This window comes from Dipodomys spectabilis, unplaced genomic scaffold, assembly GCF_019054845.1.
Source record: "Dipodomys spectabilis isolate Male_0828 unplaced genomic scaffold, ASM1905484v1 ptg000039l, whole genome shotgun sequence".
Classification (NCBI taxonomy): domain Eukaryota; kingdom Metazoa; phylum Chordata; class Mammalia; order Rodentia; family Heteromyidae; genus Dipodomys; species Dipodomys spectabilis.
The window spans coordinates 8,466,261-8,488,517 of record NW_024870716.1 but is presented as its reverse complement, the minus strand read 5'-3'; the positions used below and the strand labels follow the sequence as shown (position 1 = coordinate 8,488,517).

Below are 22,257 nucleotides of genomic sequence, written 5' to 3'. Positions count from 1 at the left end.
TCAAACCCTGGTATCACACATGTGTACAAACCAAGATACCAAGATGCTAATAAATCCACATAGGGCTGGAGATATCACCTCTTTTCCATCTTGTCTTATTTCTCTCTCTCACACACACTCACACATGAACTTATACATATTGGTCATGGTTAGGACAAAGTAGGAAACCTCCATTTACTGCAATCATAGATAAATTTTCTTACACAGAAAATTACTACTACTATAACTAGATTTCAGAATAGGCCACAGTAAGAGTTCCTTGGGAGTTTTCATTACATTAAACATCATCTCAGCATTCCTCCCTTTACTCTGACATGTGACAGTTATTAGTGCAGCCACACCTGATCTTTTATAGTTGGAGAGCTGGTATTCCATCTGATTTACTCCTCTGTGACCAGAGGAGAATAATCTTTAATCTATTCAGCCGCATACTTGAAGTTACTAAGCAATCACAGAGGTATTAGAAAACTGGTTCTCCTCAAAGTTAAATGTAGCTTCTGTATATGTTTTATTCAGTGCAAAGGACTAAGCCCATGGCCTTGTGTATACTAAGCAACTTTTCTAACTGATCACTTGAGTTACGACCCTTAAATCTTTTGGATTTTATTTTTTGAGATAGCATTTTGCCACCACCTTCTGCTTATGTAATGCTCTACCTGCCTCTACCTCCCAAGTAGCTGAGATTATAGGTATAAACCACTATTCCTGGCACAGTATGTAATTTTTGTTAGAATTTAGAAATTCTCTGTTCAAAATGCAGATGAGAAAAGTCTAGGTTGAGATATCAAGAATTAAGTTACTCAGAAGATATTTAAACTAACATACAGATACATGCAGACAAACACAAAGAGTGCCGAAACAGGAAACTTATTTCAAAAAGGTATCTAATTCCTTGATTTTGATAGGATATTAAATAGGTTATTAGGATATATATATAACTGTGAGGGTGACTTATCTAATATTTTCCATATGATCGTTTTATGAACTTTTTGGGGGAGAAATAGAATTTAAATATTATTTTAATATTAATATTTTAAATACTAAGATGTAATAGTAATAAAATTATTTTTAAATTATTTCAGTACAAAGACTTTAGAGTGAAATTTGTATATTTCAACTTATAAAGAGGACAATCTACTTGATTTCAGATTAAAAAGGAAAAAGCTAGAACATTTTATAGTATTATAATGATGAAATAAGCATAAAAATAGAATCATAAATTAACAAAACTATACTCTTAAAATTAAGAAAAACAGTAACATTTCCAACTACAACCTATAAAATTTAAGATCTAATACAGAGATTAGTTTAAACTAGAAATAAAATTTCTGATAGTGTATACTAAATTCTAAGCATAAATGAGCAAAAAGCACACATAGAGACTAGAGCAAGAGGGACAAGATATGTACCATATGAAAGTCCCATACGATTCATTTCCTGTCTTATCATAAGCAGTAGTATGATCTCTCATGATGATATTGAGGTTTTATATTCTGTTTGAAATTATGTACTCTGAATCACCCACAGGTTTTTTTTTTTTTTTTGGCCCAGTAATCATACTATTTGCATTTCTAACTCCCTAACTTCTGGACACTATCATCACATCAAATAACATATTCAGGTGACTGACCTGATATTTGCATCCCATACACAGTGTATGCTCAACCATCATTTATTTTATTATTTCTATTTTACAGCATTAAAACTCAGTAGCAAGCAAACACTCTATCACAATATTACAAATAACACATGAAGCTTAGGAGGAACAAAGCTTATTACTGGCTACCACAAATCTTAAGGAATATTAGGATTCTTGAATCCCTTGATCTCTGTGAAAAGTTTCTAGATTTAGAGAAATTTGTTAACTACTAGTATTTAGTGAGTATCATTAAATACTGAAAAACCTCTTATCATAATTTATACTGGATATCACAAATTGACTATGGTGATAATTTCAACTTGGAACATAGTAGCAACAAGATTTAGCTCTGTTTGTGATCCCTATTTAGGAAGATTATGAAATTCTTCATTCCTATCTGTTGTAGGGACAGTACTGGTGCTTGAACTTGGGGCTTCAAGCTTACTAGACAGAAGCTCTACAACTTGACCACATCCTTAGCCCCTTTCTATGCTTACATGTTTAAAAACTTGTAAGTTTTAAGTAGTTCAACTTGGAAATGCTTCAACTGTCTATACTCAAATAAAAAGGGTAGAACAATTATGTCTAAGTACTTACAGAAATAGAACACATATCAGGCTGATCAGCTGGAATATTGATACTAGGTTATGACTGCATAGAATCATTTGAAAAGTCAGTACTGGGTCTGCTATATATCTATATTGTTACTACAGTGAGGGAGGGTGTGACATCTCAGAACAGAACCTGATATGTCGCACTAAGAAAACAAAACAACATGCCTGGCATTATGCCAGAAGTTGGGACGTCATATAACTCAGAAAGGCAAGGAAAAAAGTAGTAACAGAAGCAGGGGGAGGGAAAAATATTAAAAAATACAGTCTAGGAAATTATGGTCTGACATTCTTGTTAAAGCCTTAATAAATCTTGACATAATCTAATGGGACATTGGATTCTAATCTTTATTTTGTAATAAATATTTCCACCAATTATTATTCTCAAATGATCACTACTTAACGATATAGAGTTATTTTGGAAGGAAAACGTCAGAAATCCCAAATACAAATGGCTTGCCAGAAAAATTTTAACTTTATATACTTTCTATTGTTCTTATGAGTAATTTTAAACAACAAGTAGGCTTTGCTTTTCATCCAGGGAGAGGGATGACACTGATCTAGATGTACTGTAATCATAGTTATGTTGAATAGAAACCCATTTGTATAACTAAAGATAATAAAGTAAAATTTTAAATTAAAGTATCAGTGGAGAAAATAAAATGAAATAAAATAACAATGAAATCCGGCAACTCTCTTCTGGTTACAGAGGCAGAGGAGGAAAAAACAATAACTTGAGGAGAGGAAAAAAAAGGAAAGAAAACAAAATCTAATAACCTCTACTCTGCCTTCTTTTATCTAGGATCTTAAATCTACTCTGTAGGGATACAGAGATCCTGTAGACTGATCTCACAATTTTAAATTCTATATTTAACTGAGTTTATATAATGTGTTTCCTCCCAGGACCTACAGATGTTAAGACCAGAGACCAGGTCTACATTCTATCCTAGTAATTGTGTATCTAGTACAAAATAGGCTTACTTTAAGTGAACAAAGCACGATTATACTCTACCCTCATTACAGACAAAACTTTCATGGTTACTCTGGAAACTAGGAAGTACCAGACTATTTTTGTCTTCTCCATCCCTTCTACCAGATTGCCATAATTTCTGACAATGCCCAATGACTTCCTTCTAACCACTACTGAGAGATGGTTCATAAAAATGACATATTAGTTCATAATATACAGAAGTACTGGATGAAATAAGACAAATTATTTCAAACAAAACCAACAATCTAACCAATGCAATAAATTACTCTTCCTCAGTTACAAACAATAGGATTGTAAACATCCTGGGGTATATCACCGAAGAAGACTTCTAATCATTCAACAATAACAAATCACTAAGATTCCTATTGTTTTCTCCATGTAAATTAATCCTTTTACAATATTTTTGATAAAAGGCCAGAAAGAAATACATACATGATGGTGTTAATGCCTGAGAGCTGTTGGAACATTTGAAGGCCACAACCCACAATTAAAGCTCGGCGAGTTGGGGGATAGCTCAGCATTCTGCAGATCACAGGTCCAGCTTTTTTAAAAGAAAGAAAAAAAAAGACATCTATTATTTTTTAGCTTTCATAGTAATTATTCCCATTAGGATAAATTTCCCCAAGTCTGTGAAATCAACCTTACTGAGCATTTTAAAATAGAACAATATACTTTTTATTGAAACCTAGGTACAATGTATATTTTCTAAAACAGACTTTTTTTTGTTGTTGTTTAAAACGCTGTAATAGCAACTTGAGAGAATTCAAGTTAAAATAGTTTATGGGTACAAGGAAGACCTACCTAGCCGAAACTTAAAAATCGTTCTTCCTTAAATCCCTTCTAGCTTCATTTATTAATTATTCCTTTCATTCTTCCTCTGTGTTGGCAATTACATATTATTTCAAATCTATCTATGTGGGACCACTTAGAAAACCATTGGCAGAATTGCTTCAATCAACCAGAAGATTAGCATGCACTACAAACAGGAAATAAAATTCATTCCATTCTATTTAATTAACGTTAAGGAATTTGGACTCAATATTAGCTATCATTATAATCATGCTGGTTATTATTTGTAAAAGTTACAAAGATGAAGTAATAAGAAAAAATAATATTTATTTTGTGTCTACATACACATATGGACATGTTTAGATTTTGAATACTTCCCTAAGAGGCATTCAGTGATCATTTTAAAGTACCCATGGTTTTCAAAATGGCACAGATCTCTTGGTCATTATGTCAGACTGGATCTGAAATGCTGTGAGTTTGGATCCATTCTGGAGCAGTGTGGGTCTGGGTCTGTTCTGGAATACTGATGGTGATATTTCACTCTGGTGTATTATGAATCTGAAGCAGTTTTGGAGAGCTGTGGATCTGGAGCACTTCTGGAGAGTTACGGATCTGTAGCAATTCTAGTGTGCTATACATTTGTATCACCAACACTTCCAATAGGATGACTAATCTAGCTAATGCCCACTGTAGAAGCATAGTTATTTAAGTGGCCCTTGTATTCTTAGAAGGGTCCACATACAGTGCCTGTTTAGATCTAATAACATTTTATCTGGTGTCTCTGTGGGGCTGTGGTCCACTACTAGAATCTAAAGTATCTCTGTTATTAGGGAAAATGGCCCATGATCACCACAATGCCAATTGATAAGATGCATTTTTTTCCTGGAGACAGTGCATTGTTTCTCCAACCTAAGTCAAAAAAATTGCAATTCAAAAAAGTTACACTATTTCAGAAATTTTTCTGCACATCTAATATTGTGGTTCACAAAAATGTAATAGAATAGATTGTTGTCTCAGCGAAAAATGTTACTACTGAATGTCAAGCCTGAGAATTCATTAGAACTGAACATTATAAAACTGAGAATATTGTCTCTCCATGGTTGTTACTACAATCACAAGCTTGACTTATTGCAAATATTTTCATCTCCAAATGGCAAGACAGACCACAAGTTAGAGAATCATTTTTGGCCATTCAAAACTAAGTAAAATGACAACAGAATCAGAAAGAAGGTTTAGAGTACCATAAGTATTAAATTGCCCTAGATTCATGTACGCCCCATAAAGGCAAATAATCAGAAAGGTTGTATGAGACAGGAATAAGCTGATGGCTTTCCTATAACAATGCTTAACTGTAACAGAAACAGTTGCCTGAAAGAGCAGGCTCATGTACGAATCCAGGTACTTCCTAATAAGCCACATTAGAAGGAATGCACACAGAATCATGCAAACTTCTGCCTGATCCCAGAAACCAAAACTTTCAAATAAAAATACTGCTGGGAGCTAGTGGATCAAGCTTATAATAAAAGTTACTCAAAAGACTGGGATCTAGAGGATTATAGTTCACAGACAGCCTGGGCAGAAAAGTGCTCAAGATTCCACCTCCAGTTAACTAGCAACATGTTGGACTGGAGGCAAAAACTCAAGTAGTAGGGTACCAGCTGTAAGCAAGAAATTTTGCAAGAGCACCAAGCTGAGTTCAAAGCCTGGTATGTATGTACACACACACACACACACACACACACTTAGTTTTAGATAGATGGATACATAGATAGAGATAAGATAGAAAATCTTTTACCTTGTGTACCATGGAAGGTATTTTTAAATGATAACTAAACCAACAACTAATAACCTCTATAGATGAGAAACTGGCCTTTTCATTCTGCAAGAAATTTATTATAATCTTTAGAGAGCTGCATCTACTTTCACCATTGAATTGTTTCATCAGATAATTAAAAGATAAAGTCATAGGGATTTTGGAGGGCAGAAAAACAAAGATAAAATTATGACAAATTAGGTTCAAAATCTGAGTTGCTTTATTATGAAGAACTATTGCATATCTACTTTCTAATTTTTTTAAACCCTGGATTTTTTTCTTTTGGTTTGGACTAATTTATAATAGTAAACAATGTGACTTATTTTAATAGACTAGAATTTTAAAGGAAAATTTCATTCAAAGCAGTTGCACATCTGATTATGTATAAACATTTTTTAAATTCTTTTCCTTAAAGTCATAAGCCTTGCTTAATAAGACAGGAAGGTTGACTTAAAAATAAAAACTATCATTAATCTTTATATCACAGATGCTAAAAGGAACAAGGAAAAATCAGATGTATTAATTGTCTGAATGTTAATTTGTAAGGAAAAAATTTAAATGTCAAGCTCTACTTAGTTTCTTTTGCTGTTGCAATTTAAAATCGTTTATATATATATATATATATATATATGAAAACTTCACCTTAAATTTTCTTTAAAACATCTGTGTCTTTGAAACATAGGAAGTTTTGTCCACACAATAAAAAACCAAACTCTCCAACCAACCTAAATTAGAAGTTAAACATCCCAAATGTCACCTACAGTAAAGCAATGGAATCAGAACATCAGTGTGGAGTCCTTCCCTTCATTCTCAACACCCTGTGCTACTCAGTCATTTAGTCACTTTCTTGGCGGGGGAAGGAGGAGAGGGTCCTACAGGCACTCTTTCAGGGCTAATGTGAGCTGGCTTCCCAAAGGCTCTTCAAGAAGACTCTTAAAATGCACTAGAAGCCAGGCTCTGATGCTTATGCCAGTAAATCACGAGGCTGAAGATCTAAGGATCATGACTCAAAGCCGGCCCAGTCAGGAAAGATTGTGAGACACATATGCCCAATTAATGGGCAAAAAGCCAGAAGTGGAGATGCAGCTCAAGTGGTAGAGGGGTAGGCTTGAGCAAAAAAGCCAAACCCCAGTACCCTCAACAAGAAAAACAGAAAAATTATGTGAAACAATACTTCTTATTAGTCTAGATAACAAGCATGAGCAGTGACCCTTGAGATGCAAGAAACACATTAAAAAATTTATTCTAATGGTGATGTACAGAGGGATTACAGTTACATAAGAAGGTAATGAGTACATTTCCTTTTGAATGGTATTACTCCCTCTCTCATTTTCTCCCACGTCACTGCTAAGAAACAGATTTAGTTTAATAAAAAAGAGATTCTAGGCTGCAGACAAGGAAGAGAGGTAGACTGACCTGATCTAGTAGTCTTGAGTTGGAAAGGTACAGCTAAGATTGGACACAGAAAGAGGAATAAGGAAAACTGAGATTCAGAGAGAGAGACTGGGACTCTTCAGAAAAGAGATTCCTTTGAGTATTCTCATGAGCACTACTCAGTGGAATCTACCCAAACAGTGGAGAGAGAGCCACAGAACAGAGCTAGGAAAACCATTCTAGGAATTTACCCAGGGCTGAGACAGTGCCTGTTGCACCACCAAAGTGAAAACCTGGGAGCATAAAGAAAGAGTATTCAGAAGGAATTTACCTTAGCAATCATGCAGATTTAGTTGTAGATTAAACACTGTTTAGGCAGTGTTGAAAATAACTAGAAAGCAAGCCTCACCTGCTTCCAAGTGACTGAGATACATGCCAGAACAAAGCTTAATAATAAGATAAAATGTGTAACATCCAACATACACTGAAATATTGTCAGGCTTGAAAAAGGGAATAACACAATTTGTAATGATAATCAGTTCTTCAAGAGAACATGACAATCCTGTTTATGTGCATATTAAGATTTTGAAAATACTTAAGCCCAGACAAAATTCCTAGGGGAAACAGAAAGACCCACAATTATACCCTGCTGTTTCATCACCCAACAATTGATAGTACAAATAGTCCAGAAACTGACATGGATCAGAAACTTCAACAACAGTGTCAACAACTGTGGCCGGGTAATTGACTTCTAAACTGTACTGCACTAGAAAAGTATTGGATGCACATTCTTCAAGAATAAATGTACAATCAATGTCTTAGAATATTTACCGAAGCTAAATATAGTCAAGGATCAGTTTAAAAGAATTAACAAACACACAGACAACATTTTCCCTTTCTGGGCTTGGTAGTGCATGCCTGCAATTGGGAATTCCAGCACACAAGAGGCTGAGGCAGGATCAGCCTGGACTACGTGAGTAGTAAGTACAGGACTCAAAAAGAAACAATGACATTTACACTGGAACCAATAACTAAAAAATAACTCCAAAATGCCTAGACTGGAATCAAATAGAACACTTCTAAGGATCTAAGAAATAATGGAAATTAGAAAAAAATAAGAGAATAAATGGAAATATAGCATGTAAAATTTATGAAATGGAGGTAAAAGTACAACAGAGTAAATTTTATAATAATAACCTCAACACTAATCTAAAACAAAACAACAACAACAACAAAAACATGTGACAGGCTAAGCCTATAATCTCATCTACACTGCAGGGAAAAACTGGGAGGATTGTTGTTTAAGGCCAGCCAGGGGAAAAGTTAGGGAAACCTCATCTTTATAAATTAGCTTCTTCTCCCTCTTCCCCCTTCTCTTTCTTTCTCTCTCTCTCTCACACACATACACACACAATGCAAAAAATAAAATAAGAACATTTTGTGATTAATAAATTAGAAAGTGAAAACTGCAGAATTTGCAGAGTAAATTCTTCCTTACAAGTATAGATATCTTCATTACAAGTATAGATTTCCCCAGCAGAAAAGCAAGTGTCTTCTTGGGAACCTGTAATCACTGCTCAGCTTCAAACATTATTCTCCCCACTCTCCAATTTAGAGCCCTTAGACTGGACTGCAATAAAGCTCAGCAAGGTTTCTTCAACATCATGATCCCTTTGGAAGGCAGCTAATAGAGGCCATTCTCACATCCTGTAGGCCTTCAGAAACACAGAAGGCAAGGACACAGTGACATCAAAACATCAATAGGCTTTACAAAGATTAAAAACATGAGTTCTCAAAAAATGCTAGAGGGTTGAAGGAACTCTTACTACACTGTTGATAGGAATGTAAACTGTAAATATGTTCAACCTCTATGGTAAGCAGTATGGAGGCTCCTCAAAAGACATTATCCAATAGGCCACAAACAAAGCCACACTGTATAGCTACCAGCACATGTTCATTGCAGCATTGTAGACCATAGCTAAGATATGGAGCCAACACAGATGCCCCTCAGTAGATGAATGGATCAAGAAAATGTGGTATATATACACAATAGAATTCTATGCATCATCAGAAAACATAACATTGCTCCATTTATAAGGAAACAGAAAGACTTGGAAAAAATCATATTAAGTGAAGCCAGACCCAAAAAAACATAGACTCCATACTTTCCTTCTTTTGTAATAATTAGCTAGCCTATGTCTAGGATAGTCCTTGCAGAGGATCACAATAGCTCAAGAGCTATGTACATATGACCATATAAAATGATGCTCATCAAAATGAACTCCAAGATGGAAACAAGGTTTTTTTAAATGTACTTTGTAAAATTATTTTTTTCTTTCACGTTTTCCCCCTCTTTGGTTTATCCCCTGCTGTCACTGTTTTTATATTTTGGTACCCTGTGTCTTATATATACATTTATCTGATTTGAGGAAGGAAAGAGGAGAAACAAAATAGTAAGAAAATGCACAAATGAATATAACAGTGATACTCACAAGACACTATGTTGGAAATGAACTTTACAACTTGGGGTAGGTATAGTAGGGGGAGGGAAAGTGGAAGAAAACAAGGGAGAGGGTAACAACATTTGACAAGAAATGTACTCATTACCTTACTTATGTAACTGTTAATCGCTCTGTAGATCACCCTTACAATTAAATTAAAAAAGAAAATGCATTATATATACACAATGGAATTCTACATATCCATCAAAAAGAATGATATTGTATCATTTGTCAGGAAATGGAAAGACTTGGAAATATATATATTGAGCAAAGTAAGCCAGATCCAAAGAAACACAGGCTGCATGGTTTCCCTCATTTGTAGTTAACTAGAATGTTAACACACTGGGTGGTTAAAAAAAGAAAAAGAAAAATACACTGGGATATAATAAGTTATACATGTCTCTAGGCATTCACACAGAGACCAAAGGAAGGTATTCTTAGAAGAAGATCACTAAAGCACAAGAGCTAAGTACATCTGACCATATAAAATAATATTCACTGAAATAAACTCCAGGAAATGGAAACAAGTGGGACTTTTTCCTTTGTTTCTGTTTCTGTTTTCATTTCCTTTTGCCTTATTTATTTCTTTGGGAGAGTATGGGGGGCACAGAAATGGTGGGACAAAGGGTAAACAAATGCAGCAGTGATACTAGACACTACATTGAAAATGAGCTATATAACTTGTGGGTGGGGATGAGAGGGAAAAACTGGGTGACAGTGAGGGAAGGAGTGACATTGTTAAAAAAAGAAATGTACTCTGTACATCACTGTTACAATAAACACATTTTAAAAGATAGATAGAAGGGTAGGTGCCTTTGGGTCTATATTTTGCAGGGATCAAAGTAGAAGAGGCTGGCACTGTGAGTTTTTGGATAGTCTCTTTAAATATAAAAAAAAAAATAATTTTTTTTCTGTCGGTCATGGGGGCTAAACTCTGGGCCTGGGCGCTGTCCCCCAGTGCTTCAGCCACTTCTAGCTTTTTCTGCTTATGTGGTGCTGAGGAATCGAATCTAGGGCCTCATGCATGCAAGGCAAGCACTCTACCACTGAGCCACCTTCCCAGCCCCATAAATAAAAACTTTAAAAAGAATCAATAGGCACATGACAGTCTTCCTTTTAAATCCTGGTATCCAGCTACTACTCAGCATATTTTTAAATTACCTTATCATTATAGCTGCGTATTAAACATCTATTCAAATCTTAGAGGATTATCTAACATCTCAATAGCTCATCAGCTCTCTGAACCTTTTTTTATTTGTTATTCTAAGTCTTACCATGTAAGACTGCATATGTATTGTTTTTCCTTCCTTGCTTCCTTCCTTGCTTGCTTCCTTCCTTCCTTGCTTGCTTGCTTCCTTCTTTCCTTCCTTCTTCTTTTTTTTTTTTTTGTTGGTTGTGGGGCTCAAACTCTGCTTGGGCACTGTCCCTGAGCTCTTCAGCTCAAGGCCAGTGCTCTACCACTTGAGCCATAGCAACACTTCTTGTTTTTTAGTTTCATCCTTTTATTAAATTTGCCTTTTTAAAATCTGTTTTAATTTTTATGATCTTTAAGTAGTTAGACAAACGGATTTCAATCCAACATGTAAGTTTATGATAACAATGCATTTTGATCAATATCACTCCTTCCATTGTTCTCACCCATCTCTTCCAATCCCATCCATCCCCTAGTTCCACGTTCACATATGTACATTGAATATTAAGATTATATTTTCCAACTCTTCCTCCCTTCAGTCTGTCCTCCTGACCTTGAGCCTCACCTCCCTCTGACAAAACATGTTTAACCTTCCTGAATTCATTTTGTTAAACAATATGTTACTTGTTCAAAAAAGAGCTACACTATTGACTTGTCCCCTGGATTATCATACTTTATTCAATTTGTCACACATTCCTTGAGCTTCCATTCTTTTCTAACATTTTTCCTGCCTCTCTGAGTATTCCTTATCCCGTGTACTATACCTGAAAAACCTACCTTAAGTCTACTCCTTTAAGTCTACTTCACAGAAACAAGGACAGGTGGGCCTGTCCTTGAGGAGCTAGTAATATTGAAAATGAGGAAGATAAAACAAGCTGTATTGCCATGGCTTCATTGCTCTCAGAGCTATGTGTGTATTATCACGGCATTAAGGCTCTGGGAGAACCCACAAGGGCCCCAGACCAAATACACACAAAATGAAAGCTATCACTCTCACCTCAGACTTCTTCTTATCCTGCATTATCAAATCTCAAAAGTAACTCAATTGTAGCTTTTGACTCTTTTCTTTTCCTACTTTCCTGTACCTAATAAATCGTGACGTTTTAATTAGAACTAATGTGTGTGTCTAATTTCTTCCCCAAAATGTCAAAAGGTGCTCTGCACCTGCACTCTTTCAGCCTCCCAGCTCTCTGCTGCTGAGGCTGGGAGCTTGTCTATCTCCACAGTAAACAGTACACAGGAGAGGAAGGAAGCATTCATAGACAGTGCTCATTCTAACCCCTTTATGCTCCACCTCCATTTCAGTAAAAAGGAGTTAGTGCTAATGCTGCCCACTATGAGGGTTAGAGATGATGATGATCCTGATTTACTATCTATTCAATAATAAGCTTCATATATGATCCCTACATCTCTGATCACTGCTCTGCATCTCTCCATATTGCTATCACCCTATCTTATGAACACCTAACACTAACTACTTCTCTTATCTGCTCTTAATCAGACCTTGATAAGACTATTTCATGAGGGACACCCTGTTGCCCCAGGCTATCTTTCAAAATTTATTTCACACTATTTCCCTGAATCAAGCAATGCTACATTCATCATTGGATGATGTGTTTTTCCCAAAGAAGTGCCATATGTTTTACAACTCTGTCTTTTCTCAAGTTCCTTCTGCCTGGTATTCTATTCTTCAGGTTTTAGGTGGGTGGACATTTCCTATATTCTTACTCCTAGTTTGTTTTGGTGACTATGTACCTGATCTCTCCTCTATATTGAATTTTGTTGGTGTCCTTTTCTTCCCTTCATTTTATTCAATCCAAGATCATGCAAATAGAAGGCATTAAATAAATATTGGCTCAATGAATATAAGGAATATAAGGGAGGAAAAGAGGGAGGGAGGGAGGGAGGAAGACATACCAGAGCAAATCTGGTGGTGGAGAACTCATGGATGAAGTCATCTGAGTGCACTCCAAGTTGCTAAACAATGTTGTGATTAATTATAAACCACGACTAAGATCCTGAACACACCCATGCTGTTTTCCTCTTCAATATGCAGCAGATGATGTTTGTGATTACAAGCTGGTGCTTGGCACATGTGCTGTTTGGAAGAATGGACTGCTGCTATTGATAAATTCAACCCCATGTGGTCCAATCATTCCTTCACAGTCTGGCATACCAATACATTCTGAAATCCTCCAAGACAATCAATTTGCCAAGATGCTGTGATGGGCTAGCTGTCTACAGATGTGTGGTTCTGAGCTGATCATGGTACATTAGGGCTTGTGTACAAGGACTATGTTAATGTAGTCATTATTCTTGCAAGTTGTTAATATGAAGATCATTTTTTTTTCTGTTTATAAGGATAGATGATGACAGGTCTCAATACTATTGTAATAATGTTTTCAAAAACATTATTGTTACTGCCCAAAGCTCCTAAATTTGAAGTTATTTATTTTGCCAAAGGTATTTGCATAAATGAAGCAGTCATAAAACTCCTCCAATCAGCTGAGCAAGTTTTAAATAAGAAAATCCCAAATTTCATTAGATCATAGGTAGAGGGAGGCGTGAAGAGGGATGGTGTGTTCCTAAGGAGGAGGAGTATACACTCTCCCCACACAAAATTACTGCTCAGAAAATCTTTTTGAAGAAATTCAAGAATCCTTTTCTTTTCTTTTCTTTTTTTTTTGATTGCAGTCATGGGGCCTGAACTCTGGGCCTGGGCGCTGTCCCTCAGCTCTTCAGCCAGGCTAGCGCTCTACCACTTGAGCCACAGCGCCACTTCTGGCGTTTTTTTCTTTTTGCTTATGTGGTGCTGAGGAATGGAACCCAAGGCCTCATGCATGCAAGGCAAGCGCTCTACCACTGAGCCACCTTCCCAGCCTGAAGAATCCTTTTCTTAAATAACTATATTTTGAACATTTTCTGTGGACAAGGTGATTTGTAAGTGAAACGCTAGGTGCTCTCTGCTTGCTAATACTCTGGCATTATGTTGTCATTCTCAATATTTTATGAAACCTGAATAGGTAACAACACCCACCCAATGGATATTACATGTTAGGAAAAATATGTATGACTTGCATCTACTAAAGGCTACATGATAAGCAATGTGGAATGATATGATTTCTCCCAATCAGAGAGACCTAAGATTGAATTCAAGTTAGCTACTTTGTGTCTATCTGAGAGAAACCAAGACACAGCAAGCAAGCAAGACACTTATGATAAATTATAGTTCATAGGAACATGCATGTTGCTGGCAAAAGCCATAATGCATGTTAAAAATATCCCAATAAAACACTGAAGTTATTATTTGATTGTCAGCTGTCTAGTAAAATGTCTTCAAAGGTGGCTACAAAATAGTTTTATAAAAGAAATCTTCAATTAATCACAGAGGTTAAACTCGGCATGGTGGGATATGTACTGAGAACCTGTCTCAAAAAATTACATAGGCCAAGGCTGGGAATATGGCTTAATGGTAGAGTGCTTGCCTAACATGCATGAAGCCCTGGGTTCGATTCCTCAGTACCATATAAACAGAAAAAGCCGGGAGTGGCACTGTGGCTCAAGTGGTAGAGTGCTAGCCTAAAACAAAAGAGCTCAGGGACAGTGCCCAGGCCCTGAGTTCAGGCCCCAGGACTGGCAAAAACAAAACAAAACAAAACAAAAAAACATAGGTTTCCTTCTCTGCAAGCTGATAAACAGCCTTTCATTTTTAAGATTCCTCAAACAATTTTCAAATAGCTTCATTAACGGGAAAAATAACTAGATTTGGAACTTATCTCACTATTTCTTTCACTTTTAGTGAACAGAATGTTCTTGCCCCAATTACTACAAAGCACTGGGTGAATAAATCAATAAGACCTGTACTACAGGCTCTCTAATTAATCACAATTCCAGCCAATATGCCACCAGACAATTCCTATAACCACTATAAACCAGAATTGTTCCCTTGCTTTCATTTTAATCACATGTAAACTCCCAAGAAATTGAGTAGTCATATATCTATCTCTATTAGATCACAATATTGTTGAGATATACCAATTATGCTTCTAAACATAATTAGTAGCTCAGTTAAAAAACTATATGGATATCTGAATTTTGTGTGACTATTTGAACAATATTCTATTACCAAGCATATCCCCCCCCTGTTTTTTTTTAACCTTATGGCATTTAACAAACACTATTGAGAATTAAAGTAAAAACTTAATCATGATAATACTTTATTTGGCTTTACATGTGATTGGTACCAGGGATAAAACTACCAAAAGTAAAAATCATAGTAAATATAATTAAAAAATACAATAAAGTTAGGTGCTAGTGGCTCATGCCTATAATTCTAGCTACTTAGGAGGCTGAAATCTGATGATAACAGTTCAACGCCAGCCCAGACAGGAAAGTCCACGAGAAGTAGAGCTGTGGCTAAATCAGCAGAGTGTTAGCCTTGAACAAAAAAGCTGAAGGACATTGCCCAGGTCCTGAGTTCAAGTCCTGGGGCTGGTACAAAAAATCAACTAGCATAAATAGAATGTACTATTATCTTTTAGTGGGGTCAAATATGCAAATATTTCTGTCGCCCAGATTCCACAAGTCATTCTGCTATAAATATATGAATTGTTTCAAAAAGTTACACTTTGAAGAAGAATTTTGTTTCTGATAGCAAGGTCCTCAGAAAAATCTATTTTTCAAAAAATATGCAGAAACAAGATATAAAAAAAAGCATCAGATACTAGGTCATAAATGTATTCTTCACTTATAAAACAGTTCTTTTCCCAACTCAATTCTCATCTCCTATTCTTCTAATGACTTCCAACACAAGAAAGAAAAAAGAACACAAAAAGTATGGTTTGGGGCTTGAAGTGCAGCTCACTGCTAAAGTGCCTTTGCTGTGTGATGCTCTGTATCAGATCACCAGCTCCATCACAGCAGCAGGAATAAGAACAGCATCATCTACATGTTAGAATGTATCATTGCTAGTCATTAAATACAGTGTAAGAAGTAATGAGGTAATAATAATTCTAAGTAATAATTCTAAGAGGAATTATGCTAAGTCCTTCACGATATGGGAGTAGAGTATTGAGTTCATGGATACCAAAGTACATGACGAATATGTCTTTGATATGATCATGTTTGTCTGATACATTCATTTTTCCCTTAGAAAAACATTAAATTCAAAAATAAGAAGGGTAAGAAGTTGAGACACTTATGGTAGAATACAAACACTGTTGGAAAAGGAAGAATACAATAGCCATATCTTCCATTTGTTTAGCTACACTATGCCCCAAGAATAAGTATGGGACAGGCAGTCTACAAGAGCGATCCATTAAGTATACTTGGCTACTAAGCAAGAAGATTGGTGCAGATGATTATGGCATCACAAGATAAAGGGTGGATTTTGATCCATCTTTCTTACATGATGAACTAAAAATATCCTGTAGCATACCCAATTAAATAAATAAACCTTTTCAGGAGGGAGGGAGATCTGTCATGATACACTGGCTTTCATGGAAAAAGCTCTTTCTACTGAAGCTGTGAGTGGGTACTGAACTTGCTATCCATTAGTAAAGGATGCCTCTTTCCTCTGCAGACTTTGAGCTACATAGCAAGTATGACTCAAAATCCAGATCGGGTGAGAGGGGATGGTAAGAGAAAACTATACAAAATAAGCCCTTTAGTTTTCTTGTCTTAGAAATTTTCAGAAAACAATCACCAATAACAAAATGTGATCATAGTATTCCTAACATTCAATGAAACTTACATAGCAGGAAGATTTCATTTAACTGGCATAAGCACAACTTCACTTATTCAGAAGGATGGTAATAATGACTGGATATCAGGTCAATCGCTGTCATTTTTCTTTACCCTAAAAAAATTTTATGGCTGAAACCCTTGATTAACTAAACTCTCCCTCATGAAATAAATATCTAATATAAATCAACACTGAAAATCAAGTTAACTAATAAATTAGTCTATTTGTTTTCATTTAGAATGCCACTAGATTTCCATAAAGAGTTGGCTAAGCCGGGCACCTGTGGCTCATGGTTGCAATCCTAGCTACACAAGAGGCTGAGATCTGAGGACTGTGGTTCACAGCCAGCCTGGGCAGGAAAGACAGTGAGACTTTTTTTTTTTTTTTTGTCGGTTGTGGGGCTTGAACTCTGGGCCTGGGTGCTGTCCCTCAGCTCTTCAGCTCAAGGCAAGCGCTCTACCACTTGAGCCACAGTACTACTTCTGGTATTCTGAGTGGTTTATTGGAGATAAGAGTCTCACAGACTTTCCTGCTTGGGCTGGCTTTGAAACGTAATCCTCAGATCTCAGCCTCCTGAGTAGCTAGGATTACAGGCTTGAGCCACCAGCACTCAGCTTCTGTGAGACTCTTATCTCTAATTAACCACTAGAAAACCGGAAATGGTGCTGTGGCTCACATGGTAGGCCCCTTGCCTTGAGCTGAGGAGCTCAGGGACAGGGCTCAGGCCAATAGTTCAAGTCCCAAGTCTGACCAAAAAAAAAAAAAAAAAGAGCTGGCCAATGTTATTGAAACAAACTTTTAAGCATTTCTGTTAAAGGCTTATTTTATTAAGTTACATGAGTAAGGTAATGAGTATTTTTCCTTAAGCAGTGCTACCCCTTCCTTTGTTTTTCCCCTACCATCCCTTCCCTCCCCACCTCCTCCCCCACCCAAGCTGTAAACTTCATTTTCAACACAGTGTCTTGTACATCTCATTGTTACAATGGGTCAACCTGGATCCTTGTTTCAGCATTTTGTTATTTCCCTCCCCTGTCCAAATTAGAAAAATGTATATACAAGACTCAGGGCACTAGAATCAAATACAGTGAAAACAGAGGTTATATCATGGAGGAGGAACATACAAAAGAAACAAAAAAAATCACATAGTACATTGTAAGTACATTAAAAATAACAACATAGAAAAAACCTTTTGTGTCCCTATTTTGGGACACAAATTCATTTTGCTTAGCACCATCTTATATGGTCATATGTACATAGCTTTTGAACTTTTCTACTTGTCTGGTAAGATTATCCTAGACATATACTAGTTATTGCAAATAAGGGAAACCATGGGACCTATGTTTCTTTGGGCCTGGCTCACTTTACTTAGTATAATTTTTTCTAAGTCTCCATTTCCTAACAAATGGGTGGTACCATTCTTTCCGATGGAGGCACAGAATTCTATTGTATATACAAGATCAGTAGAAAGCCCAAGGATTGGGTGAAGATCTATACTAGCCATACAACGGACAAGGGCCTCATATCTAAAATATACTTAGAACTCAAAAAGCTAACTCCCCCAACAACAAATCCTCAAAGAAAAAAAAAAACTGCCTGATTAATAAGTGGGCTAAAGACTTAGAGAGAGACTTCTCTGAAGAGGAAATAAGAATTGCCAATAGATACATGAAGAAATGCCCAACTTCTCTGGCCATAAAAGAAATGCAAAGTATAAATTAAGATAACTTGGGAAGGTAGAGGGAGAGGAGATAACTCTACATAGATTCAAATTACCTTTTAGAATGACCAGTATAGGGGAGAATGATAAAAGGTATCACTGATCATGATGCATTGCAGTTATACACAGCTTTGTTGAATGGCAACTCCTTTGTACAACTGCAAGATATTAAAATATGTATATATTAAAACTACAATAAACCTAATTTAGAACAGTTATTTTATGATATATTCACTAAGAAACAAATATATGATTTCAGAAATAAATTTTGACAAACTTTGACTTTATATATCCTGTGATACATGTTAGTGAAAGGCCATGCTTTGTAAAGAACAAGTTCAGGGTTATAGGTGACCTTATAAAAAACAGTTCTCATGGGGTTGGGAAGGTAGCTCAGTGATAGAGTGCTTGCCTTGCATGCATGAGGCCCTGGGTTCAATTCCTCAGCACCACATAAGCAGAAAGAGCCAGGGCATGGTGGCTCAAGTGGTAGAGCATTAGCCTTGAGCTGAAGAGCTCAGGGACAGCTCCCAGGCCCAGAGTTCAGGTCCCATGACTGACAAAAAAAAAAAAAAAGTTCACAATTTCAGTGACCTTTTGCAGGAGAGTGCAATTTCAGAGTTCGAAGCAGAAGAGAATCATTTCCTTCGGGATCACAACTGTATTTGATCTGAAGACAAACCTATAATATATCACTGCACTTGAAACACAAACTAATCAGGGAACAAAATCCCAAAAAAATACTACCTCAAAAGGTAAACAAAGGAAAATTGAAGCTCTCAAAGAACTTTTAGAAGTGATTAATTAATGAAAACCAAACTTGGACATAAAAACCTAGAACAAAACACCTATGAGAAGTAGGACTTGCCTGCCCATAATGCTGATGTTAAAAATCTTTTTTATTAAAATCAAATGTGTATATGTATGCACACACATACATGAGTGTGTATATACATATACACACAAATATAGTTATACATATACAGATACATGTACATATTACACACAGGGGTATTCACAAAACAATGCCTAAATACACTTTCTGATCTCTTCACCTGGGTAAGGAAATAGAGGTATCCTTGAGCATACGAACACATGTAGAACAAATGTGTCTTTATTTAATTCAGAGACACGTGCCTACAAATCTAAATGATCTAGAAATTGGTAGATTTCAATTGAGAATGATTAAAACAGGAAACAGGAGTTCTGAGAAGAAATCGGAATTACACATGTCCTACTCTAGATAATGTAAATACAAATAAAAATAGTAATAGTGAGATTGTACTTAGCACATCTAGCAGACAGCAAATATTTGCATTCAGTGGCTGCTAGTCTGAGAAGAGATGGATACACATGCCAAGCCCTCTTATAGATCATCTTTTAAGTGTTTTCCCTAAATCCATTCTAATGACCATCGAATAGAACATTTAACACTCTTTTGGTATTCCTACAGTACAAAGAACTGAGCAAGAGGAATTTAAAAATCCTTCCAGATGACTTTGCCTTTAAATGTCTGTGGGCCTCTAACCCTATTTCATTGGCAATTTTTATTTGAACAACTTTTGATTGTTTTTCATTAGGCAGATTCTTCTAATCGTCCCACATGACACAAATCAAAATTTTACTTGATATGGTTTGCAATGCTCTTCTAGATAAATACAGATCTCTTGGGATGAGGTCAGTATTTAAAAATCCACATATGGCAGTTTTATTTTGAGACCTGTCTTCAGTTACCATATGGTCAATGGCAATCTGTGATAGGAGTCAGGATGTGTCTATTTAAAATACTGGCTGAAATTTGAGTTTCCACTTAGAAATGCTTTGATCCAGCTTTTTCTGAAAGCTAAATCTTACGTTTTCTTTGAAAAATGCTTTCTGGGCACTATCCTCCAAATCAATTGCAAAATATATTTAGATTTTTGTATTTCCACTGGCTGTTTCTTAGTTATTCATAGAGCTAATTAAAGTATAAAACTATATTCATTATTGGAGATTAAGAAATGATTCTGACTTTGCTATTCAACTTGTTCTTAGGTTATATAATTTATATTCTAATCTTATACATTATTTTACTTCTCATGACCATTTGAATGTATAGTTTAGACCGACAACAATTCCCTGGATGGGAAGTTCTAGAACATCCTGTCTCTCAAGGCCCTTAAAACACCAAGAATTCTGTGACTCCACTGAATGAAATTCTTTTAGCAACAGCTCCCTGTGTGAAATATAGCCATGATGTAACAAGGATGTAGGAGCATAAACAAGTGTTTTATTGGAGTTGAAGCCATGTTATAAATTATAAATTTATAAATTATTTCCATTCATTATTCATCAAGTTACTATAAATGTTTTAGGAAAATAGTGAAGAGTCATTTTCTAGTACTTTTCTAAAAAGTACTATTCATAAATATTCCATTTAGCCTACTGATACAAAGTCCTTTCTCTGTATTGTTATAAATCCATTTAGTCTTTTAATGAAAAGAGGAGAGAAGAGAGAAAATTTGTATCTGTGGGAGTTGAATGATTTTAAAAGGTCAAGGAAGCTAAATCACTTCTAATAAATAAAACAGAACATATTTAAGACAAAAAAGGCATCCACATTACCTTTAAAGTATTCTATACATGTTATTTTGACCGAAAGATCATGGCCTAAATAGATTCCTATTCACATACAATTTCACTTCACTTTGCATTTGAACTCATTTTAACTCTTGAACACGTTTGAATTCATATCAGGAATGTTCCTGTATCTTCCCTCCCTTTCAGCATGAATTTCGCAGCATCTTTATCTGACTTTCTCTTCTAGCTCAATGCAAGGAGATTTCTTTCCTCTCCAACCCTTCATTTGTATTGTCTATAACACTGTCTTACTTTACTCCTCTGAGATTCATGAAAATTCTTTCTTCCCTTCCAATTAATCTTTCCATCCTAGTTCTACTACAGTTTTACCACCTACACAGACTCTCTTGCTACCAACTTACTTTCAAAGCTGTTCTCACTCCACCTATCCTAACAAAACTACTCTTAAAAGATGATTAATAAAATTTAAATCGATAATAACACTAATGAAGAAATCATTCTCCTTGATCTTTACATTTCATTCCACAGACCAGTTCTTTTTGGAAGCTCACTCATACCTTATCTTCCTCTGACATTACAGAATTTTGTCCCTCTAATTTGTTAAATTTCAGTGATTCTTGCTGGATTCTATTCTTTGAACTCTGGGCTTGGGCGCTATCCCTGCGCTCTTCAGCTCAAGGTGAGCACTCTACCGCTTGAGCCACAGCGCCACTTCTGCCCGGGCTGGCTTCGAACCGTGATCCTTAGATCTCAGCCTCCTGAGTAGCTAGGATTACAGGCGTGAGCCACTGGTGCCCCGCTGTATTCTATTCTTGAGACGCTTAACATAAGCCTTCTCCAAGACTTTACCCCCAAGTCCCTGTAGCAGCTCATATGACCTGCACTCCAACTGTTTTAAGTTTAACCAATTCAACTATGGATCTGTCTCTCTGTGCCTGTGGAAAACATTGCTCCTGTAACAATCATCTATCCATGCATGTCTCTATCCAATGTCAGCTTCCCTTATCTACTAGAACTTTCCTATTAGTATCTAGTTTTGATTAAGTCAATCACTATAAAACAAAAGTCAAACATCCTGATTTGTACCTAATTTTCCTGTCTAGTTTATAGAAAATCCATTTAGATTATAGATTAAAAATAAATAAAATAAATCAATTTAAATGCATTTCCCTTACCTTTTGAATTCTCCTCAACCCATTTTAAACAGTTTCTCATCTCTACAAGTCCATTAAAAATATCCTCAGCCAGGTATCCATGGCTCATGCCTGTAATCCTAGCTACTCAAGAGGCTGAGATCTAAGGATCAC

General features: G+C 35.9%; 1 protein-coding gene across 1 annotated transcript in view; it reads right to left on the bottom strand.

Annotated features, from left to right (window-relative positions):
* The window catches only part of Slc2a13 (solute carrier family 2 member 13), a 343,464-nt gene that overhangs the window by 176,765 nt on the left and 144,442 nt on the right, over positions 1–22,257 (bottom strand). Inside the window, exon 4 of the mRNA XM_042677720.1 lies at positions 3,674–3,782. Coding sequence (XP_042533654.1) covers positions 3,674–3,782 — 109 coding nt within the window. The remainder of the gene's footprint in view (positions 1–3,673; positions 3,783–22,257) is intronic.